The following is a 27,248-nucleotide window of genomic DNA, read 5'->3' as shown; positions in this document are numbered from 1 at the left end:
TTGTCAGTTTTGTGTGTGTTCCCTGAGAAACAGAGCTAAAAAAAAAAAGAAAAGTAACAACAACATTTGATGACAGTGTTATTAGTTTATGCAGTAAACAGAGAGGTAGTGCAGAGAGAGGCGGTTTGTGTAACCTGCTGAACCTGAGCGAGATTACAGTCAGATGTGGCGGCTGGAGTTGATTAATGATGTCTTACCATGAATAAACCTCCGCCTCTCCTGCCTCCCTCCCACTTTCACTCACTAACCAGCAGACACACACACACACACACACACACAAACTGATGCACAGCAGTCAGTAGTCAGTCAGTTGATGAGTGTCTCTGAGGCTCCGACTGGACAGAGATTTATTTCTCCACAGGGAGCGGTTTGGTTTTAATATTGCATGTGCTCAGCAGTGATCTGAATCCTATCCACAGGGCATATTTGTGGATTTTTTCTCCCACCACAGTATTAGTTACAGTCCTGAATACCTGTTGCATTAGACAGACACCTCATAATCTCTGACCTTTTGTGTGCTTTTTAAGTCGCCCAGCGGTGGAGAGGATTTTATGATTTTTCTGGGGAGTTTAATTTCTGAAGAGCACTGCTCCACGTTTTCTTTTAACATTTTGCATTTATTTATTTTATTTTTCTATCTCCCCCAAGACTGTTGGTCCTTAATACGGCCTTAGACGGAGGCTTTGATGTTAAAGTCCAGATGGGAATGATTATTGTTAATACATTTGAACAGAGGCGCACACACAAACTAGGCACAATACTTAGCTTTCTGCAGTACTTAGTGTCCCCCACTGACCTCATCCATGGGCTTACATGCTGTGCAAAAAACAAACATAATGCATGAGAGCATTTATTACTGTCACCACATCCAGTGAAAAGACCAAGACTGGTGACGACTTCAATCTTTTCTGATTTCATTACTCTGCGTGTCTTTCAGTCTGAGGATGTAGATCATTTAAAGTATATACTTCATCTTTAAATAAGGTCAGCTGACATTTGGCGTCTTCTTCAGGGTAGCTTTCAACAAATGTGACTCAAACAGGCGTGTATTTAGGAAGACTACTTTCAGCTGCGAATTTGGTGTGATGGCGAGTATTTGCAGCAGCGGGACAGTGGATGTGGGATCAGGGTCTGGCGCAGCTCAGTGTTGTGTTTGTAATAGTTTTTGACAGGTTAATCCGGCTTGTTCTTCTCAAGGTTTCTGCCTCTTAAAAGGAAGTTTTTCTTTGCCACTGTTACCAACTGCTTGCCCACGGTGGAGACTGTTGGGCCTCTGTAATCAATGGTATAAAGAGCACAGTAGAGACCTGCTCTACTTGTAAAGTGTCTTGAGATAACTTCTAAGTAAAAACCTGGTTTGAAGCTGCTGAGGCTCTATGGCACAAAAGGAATAAGCTTTATCAGGCTGTTTTAGCTGCAGGACCCCAAAGTGACTTGTGCTTGTTCTAATTCTGGAGTGAAGGAATGTAGTGTAATGTAAAGACTGTGAGCCAGACCCTGTGGGGCACTGTCATGGAGCTAGTTTGTTAATGGAAAAATTAATCAAGGTATAGAGGAAAAGATTTGTTTTGAGGTGAGTAGGTTGTTGTATTCGGTTACATCTATACAACGCAGTCAGGTCTAAGTAGAAACAGATGAATGTTACATGCATACAGTACGTGTGTAGTGTCCATGCAGTCTGTACGGATGGGTGACAAATGAAAGGAAAACCCGAGTGGAGAAGCTGAGTGACAAAGCCCCCGGTCCACAGGCCAGGAGGGGTCACCGAGTGGTTTCGATGGGTATGAAGCTGATGTGAATCACATGCTGGGGGCCTTCACAGTCACCACATCCCAGCCCAGCTAACACCTATGGGACAGTTTGGACTGACAAGGGGTCAAGCAGTTCATTTGCAAAAGTATGAAAAGAAAAACCTCTTAATGTCTCCAAACTTAATCTAATCCATTTTTATAAAGCTCTGTAATCCATTTTTGTGTTTCCTCTTTCAATCTTCTCATATTCAGGGATTTGATATTTTATTTTCATTCATGTCTAATAATTTCTGCTTATTTTCCATTTCTCGATTGGATTTGCTTCACTTGAGTTAAGACTTCATTGCCATTACGGATCAGCAGCTGTCAGCACCTTCCACATTTTGAATCAGATCTTTTTGTTTTACTTGATCCTGCCTCTCCCAAGCTGATTAATCTGTGTGATATTAATCATTCAGTTATATTTGACCTACAGCAACAACATAAAATGTGCAGTTGTGAATCAGTACAGAAACACAAAACAGACATGTTTCTACATAAGATACAAAGAGCTGGGCAACAAGATCCTTATACAATTATAGTGTAGTGCAGATTGACCCATACACATTGATGCACACTCTACTACACACTTAGAAATGTGCGATTGGACAGTACATTCCTCTCTGTATCATTTGAGCCAACTGCACCCATGAGCTCCACCTATACTCTCCTAACATAATGAGCAGACAAAGGACACACACACACACACACACACACACACACACACACACACACACACACACAGATGCACATGGATGCACACTTCCAGGTTAAAACCTGACATGTCTTGTGTACGTTAGAGGTGATGATATTTTGAATGACAGGTGTGGATGTTGTTGCTCCGTCTTTGACCTTGATGTCACTTAAACTGAGAGGGAGCCAAGATTTGCATGGCAAAAACGCACACATTCACACACACTCAAAACAGGAAACAAGACAAAAAATAACAAACTCCACCTTTGGCCTCAAATACACACACACACACATGAACACATGCTCCCCGTCCCATAATTGGTGCTTCGCATATGCTCTCTTAGTATTAAGTGTCTTAATGACAATCAACCCCGAGGCGCTTAGGATATGATGTCACAGGGGGACTCAGCTGGATGATGTCATCATGCTGCTGGCTGACCTACAGATGAGCTGCTGACCCTCTGTCTCCGTGGACCAGGATTACACAGAAGAGTGCACATGCACATTTTTGCTCAGTCCAAACATCTACACACACACACACACACACACACACACACACACACACACACACACATCACAACAGCCTTTTAGATTCCACCAAACTGTTTTAGAAGCACATGTGCTAATGAATGAAGCAGTAGAAACAGATGCATGTTATCGTTCATACACGATTTGTTTTTTTAATACTATTTTTTTATTGTTTTTTCAATTTTATGAAAAAAACACAAGAGACAAAAAAACATACAGAACAAAAAAGTCCCACCCCAAATTAACAGTGAGTGCTGCAATATATAAAAATTAAGTTTAAAATGAAAATAAAATAAAAAAGTCCTCATCTTCCAGGGAGATATGGTGAATTAGAGTTTCTATAGGAAGGAGTGCAATGGTTCCAACATCCTCCAAAATTTGTCCGATTTGAGATTAAGATCATGAGTCAGTTTCTCAAGAGGAATAAGAGCCGATATCTGCGATTTTCACATGTCGACTGTAGGGACCTGGGGAGTTGACCACCGCAGAAAGATACAGATTTGATATCTGTGTCAGAGATTATCTGGAGTATGGTTTAGAAAACAGAAAGAAGGAGTCAGTGGAAACTGTTTAACAGTGACCTCCTGAATTACAGAGTGAACCCCCTTCCAGAAAGTCTGGACACGGTCACATGACCAAAACAAGTGGATTAATTTGCCTTTGTGTAATTTACATTTATAACAAAGATTGGAGCTGTCAGGGGACATTCTCTGTTTGGTGATAAAATGTAAAGTTTTGTTCATGTATAGAGAGTTCCTACATGTTTTTAGTTTTTACTCATATATTGGGATAATCTTTGTTTTGTGCACTATTTTGTTACATCTCCCATGTTCACTCTGTCATTGATCATTGATCCACTGCCTCTGCACAGTGAATAGATCTGTGTTATAGAACCTGGAGAAGTCTTTGACATGTAAGACTGTTTTTGCACATTGATAAATGAAGGTAAAGCTTTGCTATAAATCACTCTGAGACACTGAAGCATAATTTTATGTTTTTTATCAAAACATGTTATTCATCATAGTCATAGAGTATTTCTGGGAAGAGGATGAGCACCAGTTGAAGGTTTAAACACATTTTTTAAACACAATTTGCATTTGAAACTCCAACGCTCCTCCTGCAAGTTCCTCATATTTTCATTTTCATACATGGCATAAGATAATAGGGAAAATAGAAATGAAATATTAACGTGGAAAATTAAACCTTCATTATTTCATTTTTATTACTATCCTAATGTGAGAGATGATTTAATACAGAAACAGTTTTCTTCTCCTTGGCAGAGAGGTGGAGGTTTGTGGGAGGTGGTGGTGGGAGGAGAGGCCATCTTCTCATGATTATAAGATACATTGTCCTTGCATGCTATGAATCACTCAGTAAATATGTTCCCAAGGTTACACAAGTCCATATGCGCACAAAACACAGAGAGACATGCACAGAGAGTTAATTAAGAGTGGCTGAGCTTGTGAATTCACAGTTTCAGCTGTGCAACTTTCAAGCAAATAGGGAAAAAAAATGAAGAGCTTGATCAGTTTCACGTTTTTGTGTTTGTGCAACAGATTCGAATCGAGGCTGTGTGGCCAAGCTGTCGTTCTCTTGTCCGATGAAGGGCCACTACTGCCTGTACGCCAAGTCCAGCTTCAACCTGACCAGCCGCCAGCCTCATCTCTGGATTCACATCATGCTGCTGCATCTGCAGGTTGAGTTACACCACAGAGAGGATTCCTCCCAAACAATTTAAATGTTCTTTTAACGAGAGTAATAGCAAAAATATGTTGATTCAGGATCCCCCAAGAATATTTGTAGAGCTTTGCAGTTGAAAAGTATACGAGAATGTAAATATCCTGGAATGTAAAAAGTGGTTGCATCTGTTGTGTGTAAAACAAGACCAGCTTTGTTTGACAACCTTTTTTCTCGCTGTCTTGCCCCTATTCCTCTCTTTCTATCCTGATCATATACTGTATGTATATTTCTTTTGTTTTCCCCTTCGACCAGAGAAAGTCCAGTGTCCCTCTGTGCTCCAGGGACGAGTGTGTCCAGAGACTGGCTTCTCTCTGGGAGAAGACGCAGCTGAAAGGAGCTCACAGTTTTCCCATGGCGATGACGCAGCATGTCACCCCACACAGGAAGGTACTGAGCTGCAGTCACTGTGTGTGTTTGTCTTGGTAGGTGTGTGTGTGTGTGTGTGTGTGTGTGTGTGTGTGTGTGTGTGTGTGTGTGTGCACATGCTGCTTCCTCCTAAAAGCTATCTGTCTCCAGCAGAGAGGATGAAGTCATCGGTAGTAGTGCAAAAAATAAAAACTCCAGTAAAGGGTCAAAGTTCAACATCCATTTGTTTAAATATGGATCGCACTAAGTGGACGTTATTGTATACAAGGCCTCCGCTCACCCCGACTCCTCATCTTTATCTGTCTTGCCTGTGTGTTCATGTGTGCGCACATGTGCCTGTACTCTGCTGTCTGTTCTTGTGAAGTAGGTGGATGTGGGTGGTGTTCCTCGTGCTGCTCCTTCATAATGTGACAGGCTAAGTGGCTGCTGGGAAATAATTGGACCCCCAAAGAAAATACAGCTGTCGTTTGTCTTTCTCTGAATGTGCGTAGTGGCTGAAGCTATGGTTACCATATGGATCCACACACACATTCAGTCTCGTTCATATAAACCAAAACACATATGCACACGTGTTTAAAGGAGAGAAGGATTACGTCCACTCATTGCAAGGAGTGAATTGTGATGATTGTCACCTATACCTACAGTGGCATGTTGTCTTGGAGGGTACAATGAGAGATGGAGGTTAGCATGCTAGAGAGCTGTGAATGCTAACGTTACCTACGTAGCAATAGCAAAATTGTAAAACAGCTACTTTTACTACTATGCATCAATCAAACCCAAAATATGAATGCAAACTTCGATAAAATCTCTCAATTACGACTCGCCTAAAATCTTACCTTCAAATTACCTTCAAAAAGCTTTTCCATTATCTTAGCAAGGTCTTGGTGATATGTGAAGGCGCTGATTCAAATACTGTGAAATTGAATGTTTTTCTTTCTCCCAAACTTAAAATCTGTTTGTTGACCCTTGTGTGTGAGACTGATGAAAAGATATGGGAGCCTGCATGTTGCTGTCTTAACCACAGGACATTCATTCACTACAAAGTGTTTAGGCTTGTGAAAATTCTATCTCTGTGAAATTGCCCTCCTAACAATGTATGGTATTTGACCAAATTGGCATTCTCAGCAATATACTTTTTTTTTTTACTGTTTTTAAATAATATATAATATATAGCATACTATGAGTGAGGAGAAAAAATTATCATTCAGCATGTCATTGTCTCTGCTTGTTATGCCTGCTACTGTTACTAGCTGCTCTGTAGCCTATTAGAGACTCTGTACTCCTGGGTTGTTCACCATCTTTTTCTCTTTTTTTTGTAAAGTTGTAAAAAATAATAATAATAAAACAAACAAAAGTGAAAATGAGGGAAGAAAATATATCAACTAAAAATGAGTTAGGTTAAAGTTTTGGAACTGACCACAAAAAGTCAACACGGGTATTGCAGTAAAAAGCCTGGCACTGCCTTCACATTAACATTTTTTTACTGCAGGAAGTGGTGAAATCTTAGCAGCAGCTTTATGTATGTTAGTGAACTGCTGCATATGAACTGAGCAGAACATAAAACTGTACCTATTTATAAGTAGATTAATGATGTATGGACGCAGTTTTCTTAATAAAGTTAGTTTTGGCAACAGACTGGTAGTATACAGTTCAGGCTAGCCTAAGTCTTTTTTCACTGAGCACCAAAAAAACCACTGACAAAGGGATGAGATTTAACAGGACAGAGGGAAGAGGAAGGTCACAACCTTTCCCTTCATCCATATGAACAGCATTTCCTCTTTGCTGTCTTTCTGTCTCTATCAGCTTCACTCCTTTCATCTTCAGCCGATCGGAAACACATGTAATCGAAAATGTGGAAAGATGCGACACGAGGGGCCGAAAGCTATTACATGTATGAGGCTGAAAAGTTTACCAATTATACCCTGTACTGACAGTGAGGTTTAAAGGAAGACTACGGAGATTTAAAAGGGACCCATCTTCGGCCTCTGACAACTCAGTTTAGTAGTTTTATGATGCAGAGATAATAGAAAGCTGGTGTGGAGGAAGATGAAAGGGATGGAGAGAATGAGAAATGAAGGCTGACCTGGGATGTAATGAGGACAAAGGACAGTCTAATGTGGAAAAAGGGAATAAATGAAGAGGATAAAGATGGTGTCAAGTGGAGGAGACAGTAAGAAGATGTTCAGTGCAGGAGAGTAAAGAATTTGTAAGTAATTGATGGAGAGGAAGTGAGGGAGGAGATATGAGGAGAGACGGAGGAAACACTTTACAAGTGTTGTTTCACCTTTTTTTCCCCTCGTCTTCCCAGTGTAAGAGCGTCTGTTGACACAACTGTGGTGGAGATAAAGGTTTGGTGGAGAAAGAGGAGGAAGGATGGAGGCTGAAAAACCAGGAGGTAGAATTAAGCTAAAGACAGGGCTGAGGCTGAGATTAGATAAAGACGTTTTTGGGAAAGGAAGGAGAGGAAGGTGCAGGGTGGAGAGAAGAAGGCAAGAGCTGAAGGAGCAAAAGGACTTAAAGGATCACATGCAACTACAGCCTGGAAGACAGAAAGACAGACATAAATAAAGTCTTGTTTATCCATCTTCATCCATTTTCAACATTCCTAGTTCTCATCCACTCTGCTTTCTCCAGGCGCAGACCCCCCACTTCTCTTTCCCCCACTCCTCCTGCCTTCACTTTTTCTTCTCATTTTCTCACTGAATCAACATTTTCTAAATGGTTTTGATTTACAAAAGAGAGTCTACATGGGAAACACATGGAGTTACTGTCTCCAAAAAGACGCATTTTACAGCTTCAGTGCATCTGTCCATTGTTGCAGCTGTAGCCTGCTACAGTCCCAGTCGTGTTACAGTCGTCCATCTTGATTGAATTATAAATCTGATCTAAAAACAGAGATGGAGGGGGGTGCGGAGAGAGGATAGGGGGCACGTATTGAGAGGGACGAGGGGGTTACATGAGGATAGACGGATTACATTCAGACACACATAATCCAGCCTTTGTTTCTTCATGTCTTTATTAAATCCACTTCTGTGGATTGTGTCTGCGCACATTAACCTGTTGCCCAGCTGCAACTTTGTTACTGTAAACATGCCCTATCTTAAGCTGATAGCTCATTCATATACTAATTATTAACGGCACCACTCTGACTGTGGTATGAGGATTTTCTGGTAATGAACTCCGGAAACAAAATGTGCGCTATCTTACTCATTTTTCCTGTGCTCATTTTTGGGCTCTGCATTCATTCTTTCACCTTGTTGCTCAACAGTTGACTCACAGCCCGTCTTTCATCGCCTTTCCGCTCCAGTCCTCACTTTTGCTTTGTTGCTTTTTTAGTTAAAAGATGATTCAGATTCAGCTTTGCTTTGTAAGCAGTAAACAACATTATTTTAATTACCTTGGCAATTGTTTAGGCACAAATTGGGTCCTCTAATCCAAAGAAATGCTCTTTTTATTGTCTCCATAAAGCAAAACTCATTGGGATGAAGATTACTGTAAAGTCCAAAATTATTAAAGCTGTTAATTATGAAGCTGTTGGGAGCTTTTCCACTTTGTCAGCCTCAAGTGGCACAATTGGCAGGTTTTCCAGGCACAGTTTGACTCTAACAACCCTCAGCTATGTAGCATTATTGAATGAATATCCTGGATTAAACCTTTTTTTCTCAAACATCACGGTGCAGGTCTTGCAACCTTTTACTACTTGAAGTAAAAGTGCCAGTACAACAAGAAAAATACTTCATTATGAGTCAAAAATATGAAGTAAAAGTCCATAAGTATTGCCAGAAAAAACTGTAAGAGAGGTATCAAAGTAAAAATGGCCCCTTTGAGTGATTCATTTTTTATCCATGTCAAATTACTCGATTGTTAATATTGATGCATGCATAAGCCTTTTTCTGATTCGTCTACCTCCTCCTTTTAGTGTCCTACCCTAATCGATCATATGTTTTTTTTCTCTCTCACACACACTATCTGTATTTTCCAGTAATCATGCTTAGTTTTTCTCTCTTGCAACATGTCTCTCCTGAATCAAATCAGAATATTAATGTTCAAGAAAACCCACAGATGTGGACGTCTCTCATCCACACATGGTCCTGGTTTATCTGTATCCGCAGGCAAAGCCCTTTCACCTCCACTATTTTGGTTGTAATAACACAAAGAAAGCTCTGATGTATGGGTGAATCTAAATACTCTGCCACTCTTTCCATCAAATCTGTGTTTGTTTATGTCCAGAGCTGTGTGTGTGTGTGTGTGGTGAAATGTGGTGGTTTCAGTGGTTCAAACATCTTTCACATTTACATCCTTGCTCATTAACATCAAGGACTGAAGGGGGCGGGGCAGGTCAAAAGGTCAAACACACCAGCAGCTCAGCCGTTACAGCTACCTGTTTTTCTTACACTGCTTTTGGATCCAGCTCCCTCCAGGCCTTTCGTGTGAGTCTGAAAAACGTCTCTTCTTCTTAAATGGATCATCAGAAAATGTGAAAGACCAGCAGCAGGGTCAGAGTTCAGAGAATTAATGAAGCGCAGGTTAGTTTACAGGATATTCAAACTGTGAGACTCGGCCGGGCCACACTGCAGCGATCACTATAGAAAGACACCGACCTGCAGCATCAGCAGCAGCAGGTTTCAGGTGAAGATGTAGATGCAGAACGATACATAAATACAGTGTGGACGCTCACGGGGATAAGACTGCTCCTTTGTCACGAAGACTAACGACAGTAATCCATCATCTCATTAAACAGTCTCCTTTTCTCCAAACATGCTTAAGATAAATATGTATTATCTTAAGGGTTTAAGTGTCGCTGAAGTGTGTTTGTGTGTATTTAAAGTGAAGTCTAACTCTTACCATGTGCAGGGGGTCTTAAGGGATTTCTAATGGGGGTCTAGGTTTCCATTACCTTCTGTACCGGCACACAAACACACAAATGCACAGCTGAGTCCTCTGTAAATTCATATTGTGTTTTTGTCCCTTCATCCTCACAGTTTGTTGTGTAAAATAAAGAGCAGGGATGTCCTGAGCAGGTCCACAGGATCAGTATCAGTGCCGGTGCATCAGTGTCGTCTATATAAAAGCTATATATTAAACTCTCTGATCCCTGGTCTGTCGACAGCTGTCGAAAACATCCCACTGCACCTCTTTAAAACACTTGAAATGTCTCCTAGCGCAGAGTGATGAGAGCATGTGCTATACACAGGAACAACAAAGTGTACTATATAAATAAATAGCAGCCAGCAGTTATGCCTTCGGTGCAGCAGCCAGCAGTTCAGTTCAGTTCAGTTGTGCTGTGTCAGTGATACATCACAGCTCTTGGTTCTTGTTGTTGGTTAAAACACTTATTTAAAACTGAATTGAACCGGACAGTAAATGAAATACAACCAAAAGAGGCCAAAAGACTCTCAAAAATATCTCTGACGTATTTTCTTAATCACATCATTTAAATTGATTAACTGATGTTAATGTAGCCCAGCTGTCAGCTGTATTATGTAAGAAAATACATGTGTGTGTGTATATACAGTATATACACATAATTTGATGTCAGGGAGTTGGGGCAGTTAAATATTATTTGTGATGCACAGTGATTTCATCTGTTTCTGTCTCTTTTCCCTCAGGATCTGGACAGTCTGCAGATCCAGCTGGAAGACGTGCGTTTCTTCGACCTGTTTGGATACAGCGAGGAAGAGGGAGGCTGGCTCTGCTTCATGTGTAACAACCCTGAGAAGGCCACAGGTACACACACACAAACACACACACACACACAGATCAATTTATACATACCCATAATTAGTTGAGAAAAACATTGTGCCGTGTGCGTGCATAACAAAGTTGCTTCCACACAAACAAAGAAGAGAGAGGTTTTTGAAAATGGGACGCCTCCGCCCCCTTCCCTGACAGAAGTCTGTGTTTTTGTAGTTTTCTTGGCAGCTTTAAAAACCAGGACACAACCTTCCCGGCCGTATCGACTTCACATCCTTATAAGAATCATCATTAAGAAAACACAGGCATATAGACAGATTTCATAGGTCCAATGAAACCTCTGGTAACATCACTGTAAAAGTCAAAGACTCCTGAAGTAGAAACTCAAGATTTTTTTTTTTTTCTGTGCACTTTGACGAGTCCTTAACGCTTAACCAAACCAAATCAATAAATTCCTGACTAAATAGTTATGAAAAAATAACACTGACGCAGAGAGAAAACTAAGTTAGAAAGCAGTGACAGAAGGCATGGAGGGATGAGCTATTACTAAGTTGAGAACTGGCTTCCTCCACCTTAAAAAACAGCTGACTTACATTTACTATGAAATTAAACACTTCACCTTAAAACTTAAAACTGCATTCCTCTGTGGTTTCTGCTGGATTGCTCCCAGCCTCCGTTGTCTTCTCTAAATAGAGCAATGAACAAGCAAAACAGGATTTAAAAGATTTTCTTGGCTCTCTTGGGCCCAGTTGTGTCTCTCTCTGGGGTCTGATGGTAAAACCATCGCAGTGCTCCACGGGGGTGTTTTCACTCAAAATAACTTCAAGGCAAATGATCTTTTCCCAGAACGGTGGAGGAAAAAACGGGGCAACAAGCAGCTCTTTTAATTTAATCGCTGCCAGTCTGATTTGGGTGTTGTTATGAAGGGTCACAGTAATCAGTCGAGTCATGACTCAGCTCTGATGAGTTTACGTTGGACCAGCGACCTCCTCCGATGAGCACTTTGTCCTGATGAAGTCAGACTTGGAAGAGAGGCCAAACCCTTGAATCACATTTAGATTACTCTGTGTGTGTGTGTGTGTGTGTGTGTGTGTGTGCGCGTGTGCGCGTGTGTGTGTGTGTGTGTCATATAACATACACAGTGGCTCCACACTTTTCAAACTTTCTTTCTTCAGTGTGATTTATGCTGTTGAGCATCTTCTCTCTCCTGTTGCTCGTCTCTTCTCACTCCACTCTGAGGATCACAGAAAGCACAAAGTGCATCTGTGTGAGTGATCACACTGTAAATTAACGGTGTCTATAAATCGATGAATGACAGTTTAGCCTCAGGAGAACAAATGTGACAGAGAGAGTTTGGGAAACAGGCTTTAAATCTGCCGCCATCTCTCTGTCAGCATCACATGGAAGCAGTTATTAGTTATATAAGAGGAGCCAGAAGAGAGCAGTTTGTGGCAGATGTTGTGCTCCGGTGAAGAAATATGGGAGGAGAGGGGAGGGGAGAGGAAAGGTAAAAACGAGTGGGACTGACTTCGGCGAAAGTGAAAGAAAGTCAAGTGTCTCTAATAAGTAGTTTTGAACCTCAGAAACACACTGTTTCCAGCTCCGCTCTGCTGTTTGATGGCAGCTCATAAGAAGCCAGCAGGTACTTCTCAGAAAGTCACAGCCAGAGGCAGGAAGCTGTTGCCGGTGGACGGAAACAGGCGGATGGGATGCAGTTAAAGTTTAGTGCATGTGTGCGAGTTCGGTGTGCTCTGGAAGGAGAAAAATTCAGATTAGAGATGATTACCAGATCACACACAGGCTTTCACTAATGACCATCAGCCTGCAGTTGAGGGGGTTACACACTGAGATCTCAGGAAAACAAAGAAAAAGTCACAACCTGCATAATGTGATTAATGTGTGATGTTGGGATAAGAAGTTAACGTAACTCTCAAGTGACACAAGATATAAATAATTTTTACCCGTGGACCATGATACTGAATACAGATTAATCTCAAAAATCCCTCGGGGAGTTTTCCTGGAAACAATGGTATATTTACAATATCTCACTTAAACGCGCTGTGTGGTCTAACTAACAAACATGTTGAATGCATTTTCCTCGCAATATTTTGAAACAGCATTATTTACATCAGGCAGCACGATGGGTTTCTTTCTGTGTGGAGTTTGCATGTTCTCCATGTTGTTCTCCTGTGTGGCAGTCAAAAGACGTGCACACTAAGGCGGTTGGTGGCTCTAAATTACCCGAAGGTGTGAATGTGTGTGAGGTTGTTAGTTGTTCGTATGTGTGATAGACTGGGATTGGCTCCAGCCGCCATATGTCCCTGCAGAGATAGAAGCAGTATAGCCTGGATGGATGGATTACTTCCATCCTTGTTTGCTACCAACCTGTCTTCTTTTAAGTACCTTTTGTTTTTGCATTGCTACACCTGTTAGCACAGCATGCATGACATGCTCGTACATGTGTCCTCATACAAACAAAACAATGAGCAGCTGCTTTATCAACTATCACTGATTGTAAAAGCAGAGGAAAGTATTGTAACTCTGCAGCATGTCGCATTACAGCACTCAGCACAGTCCACCAGTCAACATCAATATAGAAAATGCTGAACTGTGATCAGGGCTCTTGTCTTATTCTCAGCACTTATTTTTCATTCATCTGGTTTAAGGTTGGTCTTTGACCCAAAAAAAATCAATCATCAGTGTAACATTAACTCTGCTTGAAAACCATTATGATACATGTAGTATGCTTAATTATATTATTCTAAAACTGGGTTGGTCTGTGTTGTTTCTGTGTTGGTAAATACCTAGCTACAGTTGTGAGCCCAGTGAGCACTTGGACTAAGACAGCGCAGTCTGATTCACTTGGATCTGACTCCGCAGTAATCAGCGCTCAGGATGTAAGATGATTTACCGAGCATCTCCACTGACACAATGATCTCCATGCATTCAACTGGAATTAATATTCATACGGCTCATTTAGATGGAAGCTGTCGTTAAAAACTGCGTTCACACAGCTCTTCATTTTCTCTGTCTTCCATGTCATTGTCTCATCATCGCCCATTACCTCAAATACACAAACACAGAAAGAAAACACAACGTGTGCCATGCACATGTCAGGCTGCCCCGATCCAAACGGTACAAAAAGCCAAATGAAAGCCATTCCTCCAGCGCTGCTGCTCCGAACGAACCGGTGTAATCAGTGAGGGAGCTGAATGACTGCAGAGGACGGATGATTACCATTCAAAATCAGGCCGCTCTCTCTTCATAACAGGAGGATTTAGAGGAGGAATAGTAGTTCTTTCCCTCTGGGATTGTGTGATTGGAAGTGGATACACGTGTTTACTATAGCATTTGTGTCCTTGTGGCCTTGGATAGCCTTTCAGCTCTGCCTGCCTGTTAAAGGCTTAGTTCACCCAAATTACAAAGAATATTTTCCCCTGTAACCCTCATAGCAGCCACTTAAAATACAGGTTCAGGTTTTGAGGTATCTCTCTCCCTGGGATTACTTCTTCAGTGAGAGCGAATGGAATTTGGTTTTGCGGTGTGCATGGCATTGATAAATTACACTGTGAAAATTAAGCAGCGGCATCTCTATCTAAAAATCAATTTCCCAGAAACTCACTGTGACCAGTTTTACTTGGAACTAATCCTCGCACAAACAATAGGCTCTTGTGAAAATAGAAATCTCAGAGGCATACCAAAACCAGAACAGTCTGCCTCATCCCACCAAATGTTAAGTGGGAAGATATTGGTCCTTTTTTTGTGTGTGTGAAAGTGTTGCAGCAACTCCCATGTAACCTCTCTAACAGCTTGTGGTCAGTGCACTGATGTCAGACCTGCATTTGTTATCATCCTGTTGTTAAAGCAATATTCGTAACATTAGGATTGGTAAAGATGACAAATTCACCGCACACACATTTATTGAGAAACCAGGTAAGACACATGGTCAAACATCTGCAATGTAACAACACCAGTTCAAAACAACCACGTCTGTGGATATTGCAGCTGTATATCCATCCATTGTGATTTTCGGACAGCTGAGTGTGTTAAATAAGTGACCTCTCTGTGACCTTTACCTGAGGCCTGACATTTTTATGTCAGTCACACCTCAGACTGCTGGCATGAACTCAGTGGCCTGAACCAGCGCTATCTATAGCTGATCATTAGTCAGCTGTCAGTCGGCCACATAACTTTGAGGGAAAGGGCCTTCATAATGTTTGAATGCAGAGACATGAATTTAGGATTATATCTATATAGGATTTGTGGCTTTGTGAACTTGCTTTTTTGCTAAATTTTGGGTTCAGTTTTATCCTTCATTGGCCAAGAATCTGCCGGGAATCTTTGGGAGATCTAAAGAGATCATGAGGCTCCTCTCACAGCCATATGGATTCACTTAATAACCCATAACTCAAACGAGTTTAAGCAATACATTTAATACGTGCCCCAATAAGTGGGATAACATGGAATCCATTTCTGCAGTACATGGACCCACACTTGGACCGTGTCTGTGCAGCCTGAGGGGATTTAGAGGAAAGTTTGTTCTCAGTATAGACAAAGAAAAAGACGTTTACACCTGGGAGCGAGCCATTGCACTCATCCATGCTTTGAATATTGGATACTTACTGCTGGAAAATTAAAATGCATCACATACATAATGGTTTATGGTGATGTGAAAATACCCTGAAAACACATGTAGGTGAAGGCTAAAAACCTTCTTACTGATCCAACTATATTGAGGATATTCAGTCTATTTACAGTAAGTGACAGTTGATGACTCATCTCATCTCACTGGAACAAATGTAAAGACTTGACTTCAGTTTCTGTGTAGTTTAGATTCCAGGTGACCCAGTTTTTTGTTTTTATAGTCATCGTACAGTAAAAGCAGCACTTATTTACCATGTTTACATGATGTTCCCCTTAGCAGCTGCCATTAGCCAGTGTTTTACTTCATCATGCTTTATACTGCTTTGCTATTATAATAAAAAGCTGCTGACTTGGCCTAAATGTCTCACTGTGATTACTACAGAGCTCTCTCTCTCTCTCTCTCTCTCTCTCTCTCTCTCTCTCTCTTACACACACACATGCAAATAGTTGGTCTCATGTTTTAATGTTGGAGGTAAAAAGAGAGAAAGTTGAAGTGTTTTCCATTGTGAAGGCCAAAGTGGAGCCAGTTTTCACTGCAACTGCATGATGCTTTATGATCTACTGTTGAGTTTTACTACTGGAATGCCTTTGAAGTGTACGGTAATGAGCAAGTTGTATGTATACTGTGTGTGTGTGTGTGTTTGTGTGGACATGCCAGAGTAAGGTACACTGTTCACTGTCTCTTTCAGTGTTTCTGGCATTGTTGGATGTTTTTCCGAAAACACGCCACAGAGGTAACTGGTTTCTGTGAAAAAATACCGCATACAAGGGGAAAGAAACTTGTAATTGCCTTGTGTGGACTTTTGACACTCACAAACATACACAGGCTTCAAAATACGCATATGTAACGTAATTTACCTCCTGCCCCTACATGTGCATCCTGTGCACACATTCACTCATGTCTTGAAGACAGATCTCCTGTTTGCAACATAAAGATTGAAGACCCAAAGCAAGACTGTCCATCATTTCACAATCAATCTCTGACAACAGGCTGGACAGAACTTCTCACCTCTAGGAATTATGGCACAAATTCTGGAGATACCCTCGCTGCAAAGAGACCGTCATCACGCTGTGTTGAAGCGAGGGGAGTTTTGAGGATTACAAAAACTTGTGTAATATATTTAAGAGAGAGTTTCTCAAGGGTGTTGTTGTCAGATATTCTGGTAAAATCATTAGGGTCATCATGGTTATTTTTATAACTATTAGCTCATTCTCCATTATTGACAAAGATGGACTGTATATTTATCTACAAAGCTATACTGTCAAACATCTGACATCCCTTCACTCAGTGAAATCTTTATAACAGTACACAATGCAGTAGTTACTTTACCTAATGTACACAATACCATATGTTCACATTAACCTTGGCACAACTGGATTCAGGTTTCTTTCCTCTCTGAGGTTTTATAGCTTTATTCTACTCTTGTAATTGTTTTTTATGAATTCTTTCACCACTGCTCCCTTCTGCAGTCTTTTATCCAACTTTTTATTGTTATAATCTGTCTTTTCCATGGCATACGTGCTTAAAACTGCAGAAAGCTTGTTGAAAATGGTCTTTGTTCAATATGTCTGTTTTGTAGCAGCCTGGAACACTATCTGTCATATGCTTGTTGCAGTTAGCTAATGTCTCTAATAACAGGAGGACAGAGCCAGGGCTGCTAATAACTCATATTGAATTATTACAACAACATATGAAATGAACATATTGGATATAGGTTGTGTTTGTAGTTATTAGCACACTCACATTGTCAGTGGGGTTTTGAACAAGTTAAAAGTGAGAGTTCTGGTTTCACTTTAGCTCAGTATTGTGGCCCATCTTATGATTTATCTTCATGATTGTTTATATCATTTTGTGAAGCCAAGGGACACAAGTTTGCAGTGATTTTTAATAAAGAGAATAAAGGGAAAAAAAGAATCCAGGCATTCACTCATTAATCTTATTTCAATGTTTTAATTTATTTTTTGTGTTCACATGTTTTCTAGCTCGCAGTCATTATAAAATGAACACTAGTGCTAACGTATGCATGACACTGGGTGAATGCAGCATTAGCAAGATATTAGCCTCAAACAGTGATTGGATAATGGCCACTATCTTTATTAGCAATGAATTTAACCTAGATCCCAGTCATCTTGAACCAGCTCCAGTACATAGTGGGTGATTTTGTATAAGTGTGTGAAAACAAAAGTTGATTTTTTTCTTTTTTTTATAGTCAAACCAAACCAAATGTTATTGTCAGTTTTCCCTACATTGTTTATTCAATCTATTTTGCAACATGTTTTTGCAAAGCCTGGCATGTTATTAGAAGCAGTTTTTCTCTCTGTAATGACTCTGCATTTTTTCCAAGTTATGAAATTCTGTCGCTCAACGGGGAAACTTGACATTTAACACAGAACAGGGGGCGGGTAACTTGTTTACAACCACATTTTTTCCTATAATTGATATTTAACAAGGGTGAACAAGTGTACTGTCAACTGCGGTTCACACCCATAGTTATCTTTCAGGATACATTTCTATGATCTCCTCACACCTCATTTTGTCCTCCATCGTCCTCAAGCCAAAAACTACAAACCACCAACCAACACACACATGCGCTCATTCATTATGAAAGCCAAACAAATTGACAAAGACCAACATGATGATGCATGATGATGGTCTTTGTATATTTGGACCAGTGGGTGAAATCGGACTTGTTTGGAGGAGGAGCAGCAGTTTCTGATGATCTGAGTTTCAACTCTGGTCACAGTTTTGAAATCCTGTCAGAAAAAGTCAATGAGCCCTTTAGAATTACTTTAGTTTTTCTGCATCAGCTGGTTTTAAGATGTGATCTGATCTTCATCTAAGTCACTAACACAGTGTGGTTAAGATAATGACATCCAAACATAATAGTCTTTCATGTCCCACACACCCACTAAACCTTCACAGTGCTGGTGGGAAAAGAGGGTGAAGCACTACAAGATGTAAAACCAAAAATAATGATACAAGGACATAATGACGATTGCCTTGAATGCAACGTGAGGAAGTGGATGCAAACGTTTCTGCATTTTGTTCACTTGCACAAGCATCATCAGTATTTGTTTGTGACTCAGTGTGTGTATTTTGCGTCCTTGTCTCAATGTTTGACGTCAGTGTGTCTCAGACGAGAGGTTGTGAACTGTAGCATCGCCTCGGGCTGACAACAAATCCAGGGATCACTTTTCCAGGTGTCTACATCAAAGCGAGGTGACGACACAAGTCGCAGTGATTTATGCAGCAGACAAGTTTATTTCTGCACCCCCCAAAAAAAAAAATCTGAAATATTTGTTGGGTGATGCAGACAAGCACAGCAGTGTGTGTGTCCAGTTGTAAATGACCAGCGTGTGTGTCTCTCCATTCAAGCTGACAGGAAGTCTGAACGAATGTGGTTTAGCTGTAGGACACACAGACTAATAATTTGGTAGGAATGCAAATGAGTCAGTCAGATGTTTGGCATCCTGGTGAATCATCAGTAAAATATAGGAAACATAATTAACACAACACATTATTATTATTATTATTATTATTATATAATAGTCGAGTCACCATCCATACATGTAAACATAATAAGTGCTAGTACTTTAAATGTCACTCAAATAAAAAAAGAAAGAAAATAATGGTGTGAGCATCATGTACAGAGTTAAATTCACTTCTAGAAATCTTAAAGTCTCCATATATTCATATCCATCATATCACAGTGAACCAAAACAAGTGAGAAAATGTATTTAACTTTGGTCTAACTGATCCTTTAGTTTAAATGAAATATTCATGTAGTGGTCATTGTCTCTGTTATAGCCATGCATGTTGCACTGGCTGAAGTTCTGGATAATCTATTGATTAAAATACTATTTTTGAATAATCATTTCATCATTTAGTGCATGAAAAGTCAAAATATACCATAAAATGACAATGTAAAAATTCCCGGAAATAACCCAGACCCAGAAATGATGTCTCTTCACTTGAGTTAGGGTTGTAATGACCTTACATGCTTTGTTGTGTTTGGCATCAGTCAGTATGTCTGTGAATCATCTATTACAGCATGCACCCACACACGCTTTCACACACACTCCTATCAGATTGCAATAATCTCTGCAATAATCTGTTTTAGTCATCGTTGTGGACACAAAGACTGCCTCTGTTTGGTGGTCAGCATCTACCTAAAGTATATTCAACCAAGAGTTTGCATCTATTAGAACTAAATGTCACACTGATACTGTAAGAAACACTGCTGGTTCAAACGTCTTCACTACCTGGAGAGTATTAGTAGTTATTTTCATAATTAAGACTTACTGCATGCCTTGTATTCGCTGCTTGTTGTTTGTTCTTTCTGATAAAATCACACATGTGTTCTCAGACGTCATGTCCCAAACAGATTAGATGAAAGAAGCCGCTGACAAATGCATGACGTATTCACCGATGTTGTACAGCTCACACAGTTCTTCCCATGAAATGTGTGGGTGAAATCACATTCCAGGTAAACAGCTGACTGGAAATCTTTAGCTGGAATGATTTCAATTAGACTGAGAAACTTAGGCTGACACTCCTGACGCGTTATGATACACACACATTCAAAGTGGTACTTGTTCAGGTTGATGTGGGCCAGTGTTTCTAATCAGACCAGTCCAGACTGTGGGATTCTTGTCTGCGTGATCACACACACACACACACACACACACACACACGCGCGCACAAACATACACACAGACAAAATGCTGTTGTTGGTTTGGAAGTGGAAGTGAATAGGTTCAAGAGTTTGTTTATATCTTAGCAATTTCATGCAAATGCATTGCAGAGTGTTTCCGGATGAGGCATCACAACTGAAAACTAAAGGAATATAAACAGGAATAAACCAAGGAAAACAGAACAGATACAAAATAAATTTGTGGCAGTGATGTAACCCTAATATCGGCTGGTTGGTTGCTGTGCTTTAAGTGCAGAAATGCTCAATGTTGTTTTTTATTTTGGGAGCAAACTCACCTGAGGTCTGCAGCACTGTGCATCACCACATTTACAAATGTTTACAATCTTTGTGCAGATTGAAATGCAACACATCTGTGCTTCTTTTTTCTTTTCTTTTTTACATTAAATCTAGCCATGGATTGTCAATATGATGTACAGTGTTACTATTTGTAACGCAGAGTGACAGCTTTCTTGTTACACACGACAAATACACATTAAACTCTAAAATTAAATATTGTATTGTCTTCATCTGCTGGAGACGTGTTTTATGGATTCAAAATGAGACCTTCTGCAGTGAATTGTGAAGTGTTTATGTTAACAAATTGGACAATTAGATGCAGCTTGCTCATATTCTGTGTATGAAAAAAAAGGCCTTTTATGGTTGTGTACAGTCTTGGCAGAAAATGTAACCGTATTACTTTAAATTAAAGAAAAAATCTAAATAAAAACATGTGCCAAACAGATTTAATAATAAATTCTTGACGTGTAGGATGAATAGTCTCGTGGGCCTGGACTGTGGAGACAAACTCATCCTGCAGAGGCTTTAAATTTGAAGGATAAATTATCATGGAGAAAAGTATGTATTGTTTATTGCCAGGAATGCACATTATTTATTTCACAAACCATCTTTTTTTTGGCTTTTTGACCATCTTTAACTATCATTCATGGATACAGTGCTGTTCATTGACTCTCAGATGTTAGATCCAGGTCATGAACGCATCTTAATAATGGACCTTTCTGATCTATTGATAAATGATCAATAATCTGTTGCAGATCTGTAAAAAACATGAATCATATACATATTTTCTTTCCCTCTTTCTTCTTTTTATCCTTCTCTCTCTGTTTTGTGTTCGTCCTGCAGTCGTTAACCAGGAGGGGCAGCCACTGATCGAGGGGAAGCTGAAGGAGAAGCAGGTCCGCTGGAAGTTCATCAAGCGCTGGAAAACCCGCTACTTCACCTTGGCTGGAAACCAACTGCTCTTCCGGAGAGGCAAATCAGTACGAAGCCCGACACACTCACACACACACACGGCCTGGACACACACACATTATACCCACTGTACCTTGGCCTCTCACTTATAAAATCCTCATTAATATTTCCTTGTTCCACATCATTTGAAACATGATGAAATTCAGCATGAAACAGTGGAAATCCCATCTCGTGATAAGTTCAACTGTCCCTCAGGAGCATCCGGTGAATCTGACCGTAACAGACCTTGGCTTCGGCGAGGACTCTTGGGGAACTCCCAAGGCCTGAGCATGATGCTGCAACAACATGACTCACTCTCACCCTCTATAACTCAAAGCAGACATCATTACGCACAAGTAGCACACACAGGGAAGGAGGTACTGCCTCGTACACACACTGTGAATGAAAGAAAGGCCGAATAGGTGTGGAGATTCCCCTCTGGGTTGATACGACACAATTTTCCCTCCATCTGTTGTTAGCTGCTGACTTTACTGGAAGAGTTATCCCCGGACACAGAGTTATAGTGCAAAGGAAAACTTTGTTTAATTGACAAAAACATAGAGTGAAAACATGCCGATTGAATATGGGCTGAGGTTAAGTCTGATTTTGACCAGCTGATGAAAGAAAAACATTTTTTACTACACCTGTATGCGTGTGTCCGTGCCGTTATCCTGGTTAACAGCAATTATCTCCAAGAGTGAAACAATTAATTATAATTGAAATAATTTTCACAGCCAGCAGGAGATGGGCTGTTCTCTTTCTCTGGGTCATGTTTATACTGTGCAATCAGAGAGAAACTAGAAACTAGAGAGAGGCACGTGGAATAGTAGGGTCGAGCTCTGTCTTGTCTTTTTCTTTTTCTTTTTTCCAACTGTGCACAATAGTCTTTGTGTTCCCATCCAAATGGTAATGGATTCCTCTCTCTCTCTTTTTTTTGCACGAGCAGCCACAAATTGGAAAGATTTTGTGTCTTTGTTTTCAGAGCTCAGCTTGTCTTCGCCAGCACGTTCAAGAGGAGGTGGTGGTTGGTAGGTTGTGAAAGATCTTTTCCCAGCTGGGGGCTTAGATTAAGAACCAAAAAGAAAAAGAAACTGTGTTGTTAACTCTGTATTGAATGATGGAGCAGCTTGACGGAGGTTTGAAACTTTCCCAGAATCCTCGCAAAGTTTAGATTTGTGTCTCAAGGCCGTTTATTTCCAGGAGCATTTACCCAGTGGATGAAATATGTTTAGAAGACGGATGCATATTTTATCTGTTGTTCTCTAAGCCACAGTGTCCTCTCCTCTGAACACTGCACGTTCTCCTTAATTGGGTCCAGACAAAGAGTGATGCCAAACTGCATCCAGACCTGAACTTTGAGAAGTCCTTGTGCACAGGGTTTCGGCAGTGTTCCTTAATGTAAATATGTACACTAGAGACCTTTTACAATATCACAGAGAATGACATTCAGTAGTGTTTTCAGTGTTATGCCAGTGAAGGAGAAAATGGTAAAAACAAAAAGCTAAAGAGGCAGGAGGCAGGCAAAAGCATTCAGATGTGATTCAAACTGACCACATGAAACGACCACAAAGTCTTGAAACAATCACAAGATATGTTAAGTTTCACAGAGTCTAATGTAGGAGGAGGTGGGGGGCTTTTACTTGTCTCTGCCCGGCAGCCCACAGTCTCACAATCTATGCTGGGACCCGCAAATGTTTTTAAAACCTTTCAAGACCTACAGATACTAAGAATACTGAAGAGGCTGAGACAGAGAAAATAAGAGTAATATGAGAATGGATGGTTTGTGTGCTTGGGATCTTTATGCATATAGGGTATAGTAGCTGTGTATGTGATTGGTAGCTGGAGGACGAGCATGTACGCACTTTATTCTGTTTACTTTTTACTCTACTTTTCTTATGGCAGAATAAACAGTAGCTTAACCTTCTGGGGGCTGTTAGTTTAGTTCAACAGTTCAACCTGCTCACATTAGATAATAAATTATAATGAGTTTTTTGCATTGACCCACTCATTAAGTGCTTGCTGGGTGCTTTGACCTGCTCTGAGGAGGTTTGAAATCTAGCAGCTCGTGTTTACAGGCTCATCTGTTTGTGAGAAAATCTCAGCTGAAGAGACACAAAAAATAAACACGCACGTCATAAAACCTACCATGTGATTGTGACTGAACATGAAATAGTTCTGTTCAGCAGCCAACTGCTGTTTCACTGCTATGAACGTCAATGCCAATAAGAAGAAAACCTCCCATCAAACTTTTTTAGGGAGAGTACAAGAAGGAATAATGATATAATAGCATAATAATGTAAATACAATAATTCTGCTTGTCTCAACAAATACATTAATCCGTCTAGATCCTCTTTTGGTGGCGTTGTCTGTTAACCTACAAAGCTGTCTGATGCCCTAACAGCGCCAGACATCCGCGTAGGAGTTTGTAGATGAGATAAAATGCTTCACTTCAGGGTTGAAATCAATCAAATGTTCGTTTGACTGGATGCATTAATCCACTGGCAGGAGTCATCAGTGTGAAACAGCAGTCAGACCCTCAGCAGAGCCAGCCGGGAGGTAAAACTGAGAACACGTCATCTCCACTTCAATGCTTTTCAACACACACACACACACCACAGAGAGGATGTGGTCAGTTGCCTTGAGTCCTGCAGCTAGCCACATAACTAAGCACCTACGGGGCGAGAAGACACGGCTGTAGTGCAAGATACACACACACACAGGACCACGCCTCCACACACGTGACATATTTTACCTTGTGGGGGTAAAACGCAGATGTGTTGTTCAGCGGAGATGAAGGATTTTGTTTCCTGCCACAAGGAAACAGCACAATAATAAAGTCTTAATTGCTCATCCTGTAAATAGTTTGATCTGAGGTGGTGTATGATGGAAACAACAGAACACTCCTTAAAGGGATACTTCACCCAAATTCGACAATTCACCAATTTCCTACTCACCCTCATGCCAAGGAAGGGTTCGGAGAACTTTCAGAGTTATCAAAACACTTTTGGAGTTCCAGGGGGGGTCCGGCTGGCAACGGATTTTCATATAATGGCGGTGGATAGAGTTGACTTTTGAATCGTCCAAAACACACACTATGAAACATCCAAATATCCCCATACTGCTCGTCCGTACTGACCCAAGTGTCCTGAAGTCACAAGATGAAAAAGTTGTTCGAAAATAATACATTTGATCTCTGTTTTTAGCCTTGTTGTAGTAGTAGCTGTTTGGATATTGTAGTATAAGGTATTTGGATGTTTCATAGTGTGTGTTTTGGACGATTCAATAGTGAGCACAAAACGCCGCCATTATATGAAAATCCGTTGCCAGTCGGACCCCCCCTGGAACTCCAGAAGAGTTTTGATGACTCCGAAAGTTCTCCAAACACTTCCTTGGCATGACGGTGAGTAGAAAATTGATGAATTATTGATTTTGGGTGAAGTATCCCTTTAAAATGCATAAAGAACTGTTTAACATGGCTGAAGATGGAAGATGGCTCTGCCTGAGCTCTAAATCACCCACAGATCTGTAGTGTTTCATATAATGGATGTTGGAAAATAACGTTTTCATTTATTCTCCTGTTTGCCAGGATTCTTTACTGCTTTTATTGTCTGTCCTCCCCACAGAAGGATGAGCTGGACGACATCCCGATCGAACTCAGCAAGGTACAAAGTGTCAAGGTGAGATATTAAAATCAGAAAACGAATTTCAAAAAATATATTTGCAGGAACGTCATCCCTCAGTTTCCTTCTCTCCTTCTTTTTGACATGTCTTCTTTCTTCTTTCTTCCTACAGGTTGTAGCCAAGAAGCGTCGGGATCGGGGTCTGCCGAGGGCCTTTGAGATCTTCACCGACAACAAGACGTACGTGCTGAAAGCTCAGGATGAGAAACATGCGGAGGAGTGGCTGCAGTGCATCAACGTGGCCGTGGCTCAGGCCAGAGAGAGAGAGAACAGAGAGGCCACCACCTACCTGTGAGACAAAAACAAACACACACACACACCAAACCTGTGCATATGCAACCAAATGAACGCTGAGGGACACTCATAAAAGCTTCATAAACCACCAATAGAGCTGTGGAGAAGAAAATACCACAGGTTTTGACAAACTGTGGTAACCCTGAGGAGGGAAACACACACACAACACCACACAACACATACACTGCCAGCAGCACTTCAGTAGCACTTCACATGGCCAGTGATGACGGAGCACTTTTCAAGAACAATCAAAATGACTCATTATGCAGTATTTCTTTTTTATTTACTTATTCAACCAGCAATAAAAGACTTATTCTTGAAGGATACTGACTTCTCTACTGTTACACACCATGATACATCTGAGGAGCATCATTACCCAATGTGACACAACTGTTGAAGACTGCAGTCCTCACCTGACGGGATCTGTCAGTACGGACGTTTCAGCTCCTATACGGCTTGAACCTGGACACAGCTGTGTCCTTCAACAACCAAACAAGACCAGCATCTCCAGACAGACACTTGGTATTTATCAGTTGAATGATGCCTGGTGACTGACGTGTATATTCCAGAGTAGTATTTAGCAATAAAGACTTAACAGACCTCATAAAGATGTGTAGCAATAATGAGACTGAACAGTCGCTCTTTAGAGCAGGAAGGATGAAGAGGAGCCTGATGGACAACAGATGGGGAGGGCGACTGATACTTCGATACTGGAACTTTTTGTGTGTTTGTGTCTGTGTGTGTGCGAGAGAGAGAGAGAGAGAGAGAGAGAGAGAGAGAGAGAGAGAGAGAGAGAGAGAGAAATATGAAGTGAATATAGTATCAAATGAATATTTTAACGTTTTAGGAAATACACTTATTAATTTTCTTGTTCAGTGTTAGATAAGACGATTGATGCCACTTTAAAGAGTGTAGCCTCTGCTACTGTAAATAATGAAGTTTGAGAGGGCAGCCATTGGCTTAGCTTAGCATAAAGACTGGAAGTGAGGGGAAACAGCTAGCCTAGCTCAGTCCAAAGACAGCAAATCCACCTGCCATCATTTCTACAGCTCACTAGGCAACAACTTGTATTTCATTTGTTTAGTCCTCCCATCTCCAGTCTTTATGCTAAGCTATGCCAACCAGTTTCTGTCCATAGCTTCATATTGAGGCTACTGCACTAACCTCTAGGCACGAAAGTAAATGGGGATATTTCCTAAAATGCTTGACTTCTCCTTTGATACAGATAATTTTAAATGTGTAATATAGGCTAGTTGTAGATATTCAATTCAGTGTTTTTAATAATAATTTTGTACAATGTATTTTCCTTACTTTTTACTTAATACTGTATTTTTCATATTTTTCATCACTAGCAACCCCCCCCCCCTCCTCCCCTGCCTCCCTGTACAGCAGTAGGCAGCAGATCCAGATGAATTACTCTGGAATCAGAAATGCTTAATCCAACACATGTTCAAAGAAAATATTTTGAACAGATTTTCTCTTTGTACTCATGTACTAAAACGACTCCTGGGACAACCCCCTTAAGAGTCTTTGCGGTGGTCAGATTTCTGTTCTTTCGCAATCACGGTGCAGTATGGACCGGGCTATTTCTGGCCTCACGGAACAAGAGACGTCTGCAACAATTCACTCCATGTTTTTTACGAGGAGCCCTGTCAGCTCAATTGTTGCCTAATAGTGGAGTTTAGACCACAGATTTCTGAGAAAACACTGAAGTAAATTAGTGGTTTCCTTGCGGTATTAGAAACCGTGCCAGTCCAGTCATGTTGATTTAAGACGATTCAGTGAAAGGTTTAGTTTAGACGGCCAAGGAGCTGAAGGTGATCTCTCATTTTATAACAAGCCTTTACCAAAAGGTTAGAGTTTAAAAGCTTGTGTTT

General features: G+C 40.7%; 1 protein-coding gene across 1 annotated transcript in view; it reads left to right on the top strand.

The window, feature by feature from the left end:
• Nucleotides 1-25,497, top strand: part of veph1 (ventricular zone expressed PH domain-containing 1) — a 60,173-nt gene extending 34,676 nt beyond the window's left edge. Inside the window, exons 9-14 of the mRNA XM_085795318.1 lie at nucleotides 4,568-4,707; nucleotides 5,004-5,138; nucleotides 10,727-10,844; nucleotides 21,290-21,426; nucleotides 25,021-25,074; nucleotides 25,190-25,497. Of these exons, the coding sequence (XP_085651444.1) occupies nucleotides 4,568-4,707; nucleotides 5,004-5,138; nucleotides 10,727-10,844; nucleotides 21,290-21,426; nucleotides 25,021-25,074; nucleotides 25,190-25,372 (767 nt within the window). The 3' untranslated portion in view covers nucleotides 25,373-25,497. The remainder of the gene's footprint in view (nucleotides 1-4,567; nucleotides 4,708-5,003; nucleotides 5,139-10,726; nucleotides 10,845-21,289; nucleotides 21,427-25,020; nucleotides 25,075-25,189) is intronic.
• Nucleotides 25,498-27,248: the final 1,751 nt, after the last annotated feature.

Source organism: Trachurus japonicus, chromosome 13 (assembly GCF_045865225.1).
Source record: "Trachurus japonicus isolate A0001 chromosome 13, Traja_1.0".
Classification (NCBI taxonomy): domain Eukaryota; kingdom Metazoa; phylum Chordata; class Actinopteri; order Carangiformes; family Carangidae; genus Trachurus; species Trachurus japonicus.
The sequence above is the reverse complement of the archived record's forward strand: the minus strand, read 5'-3'. Positions and strand labels throughout refer to the sequence as shown.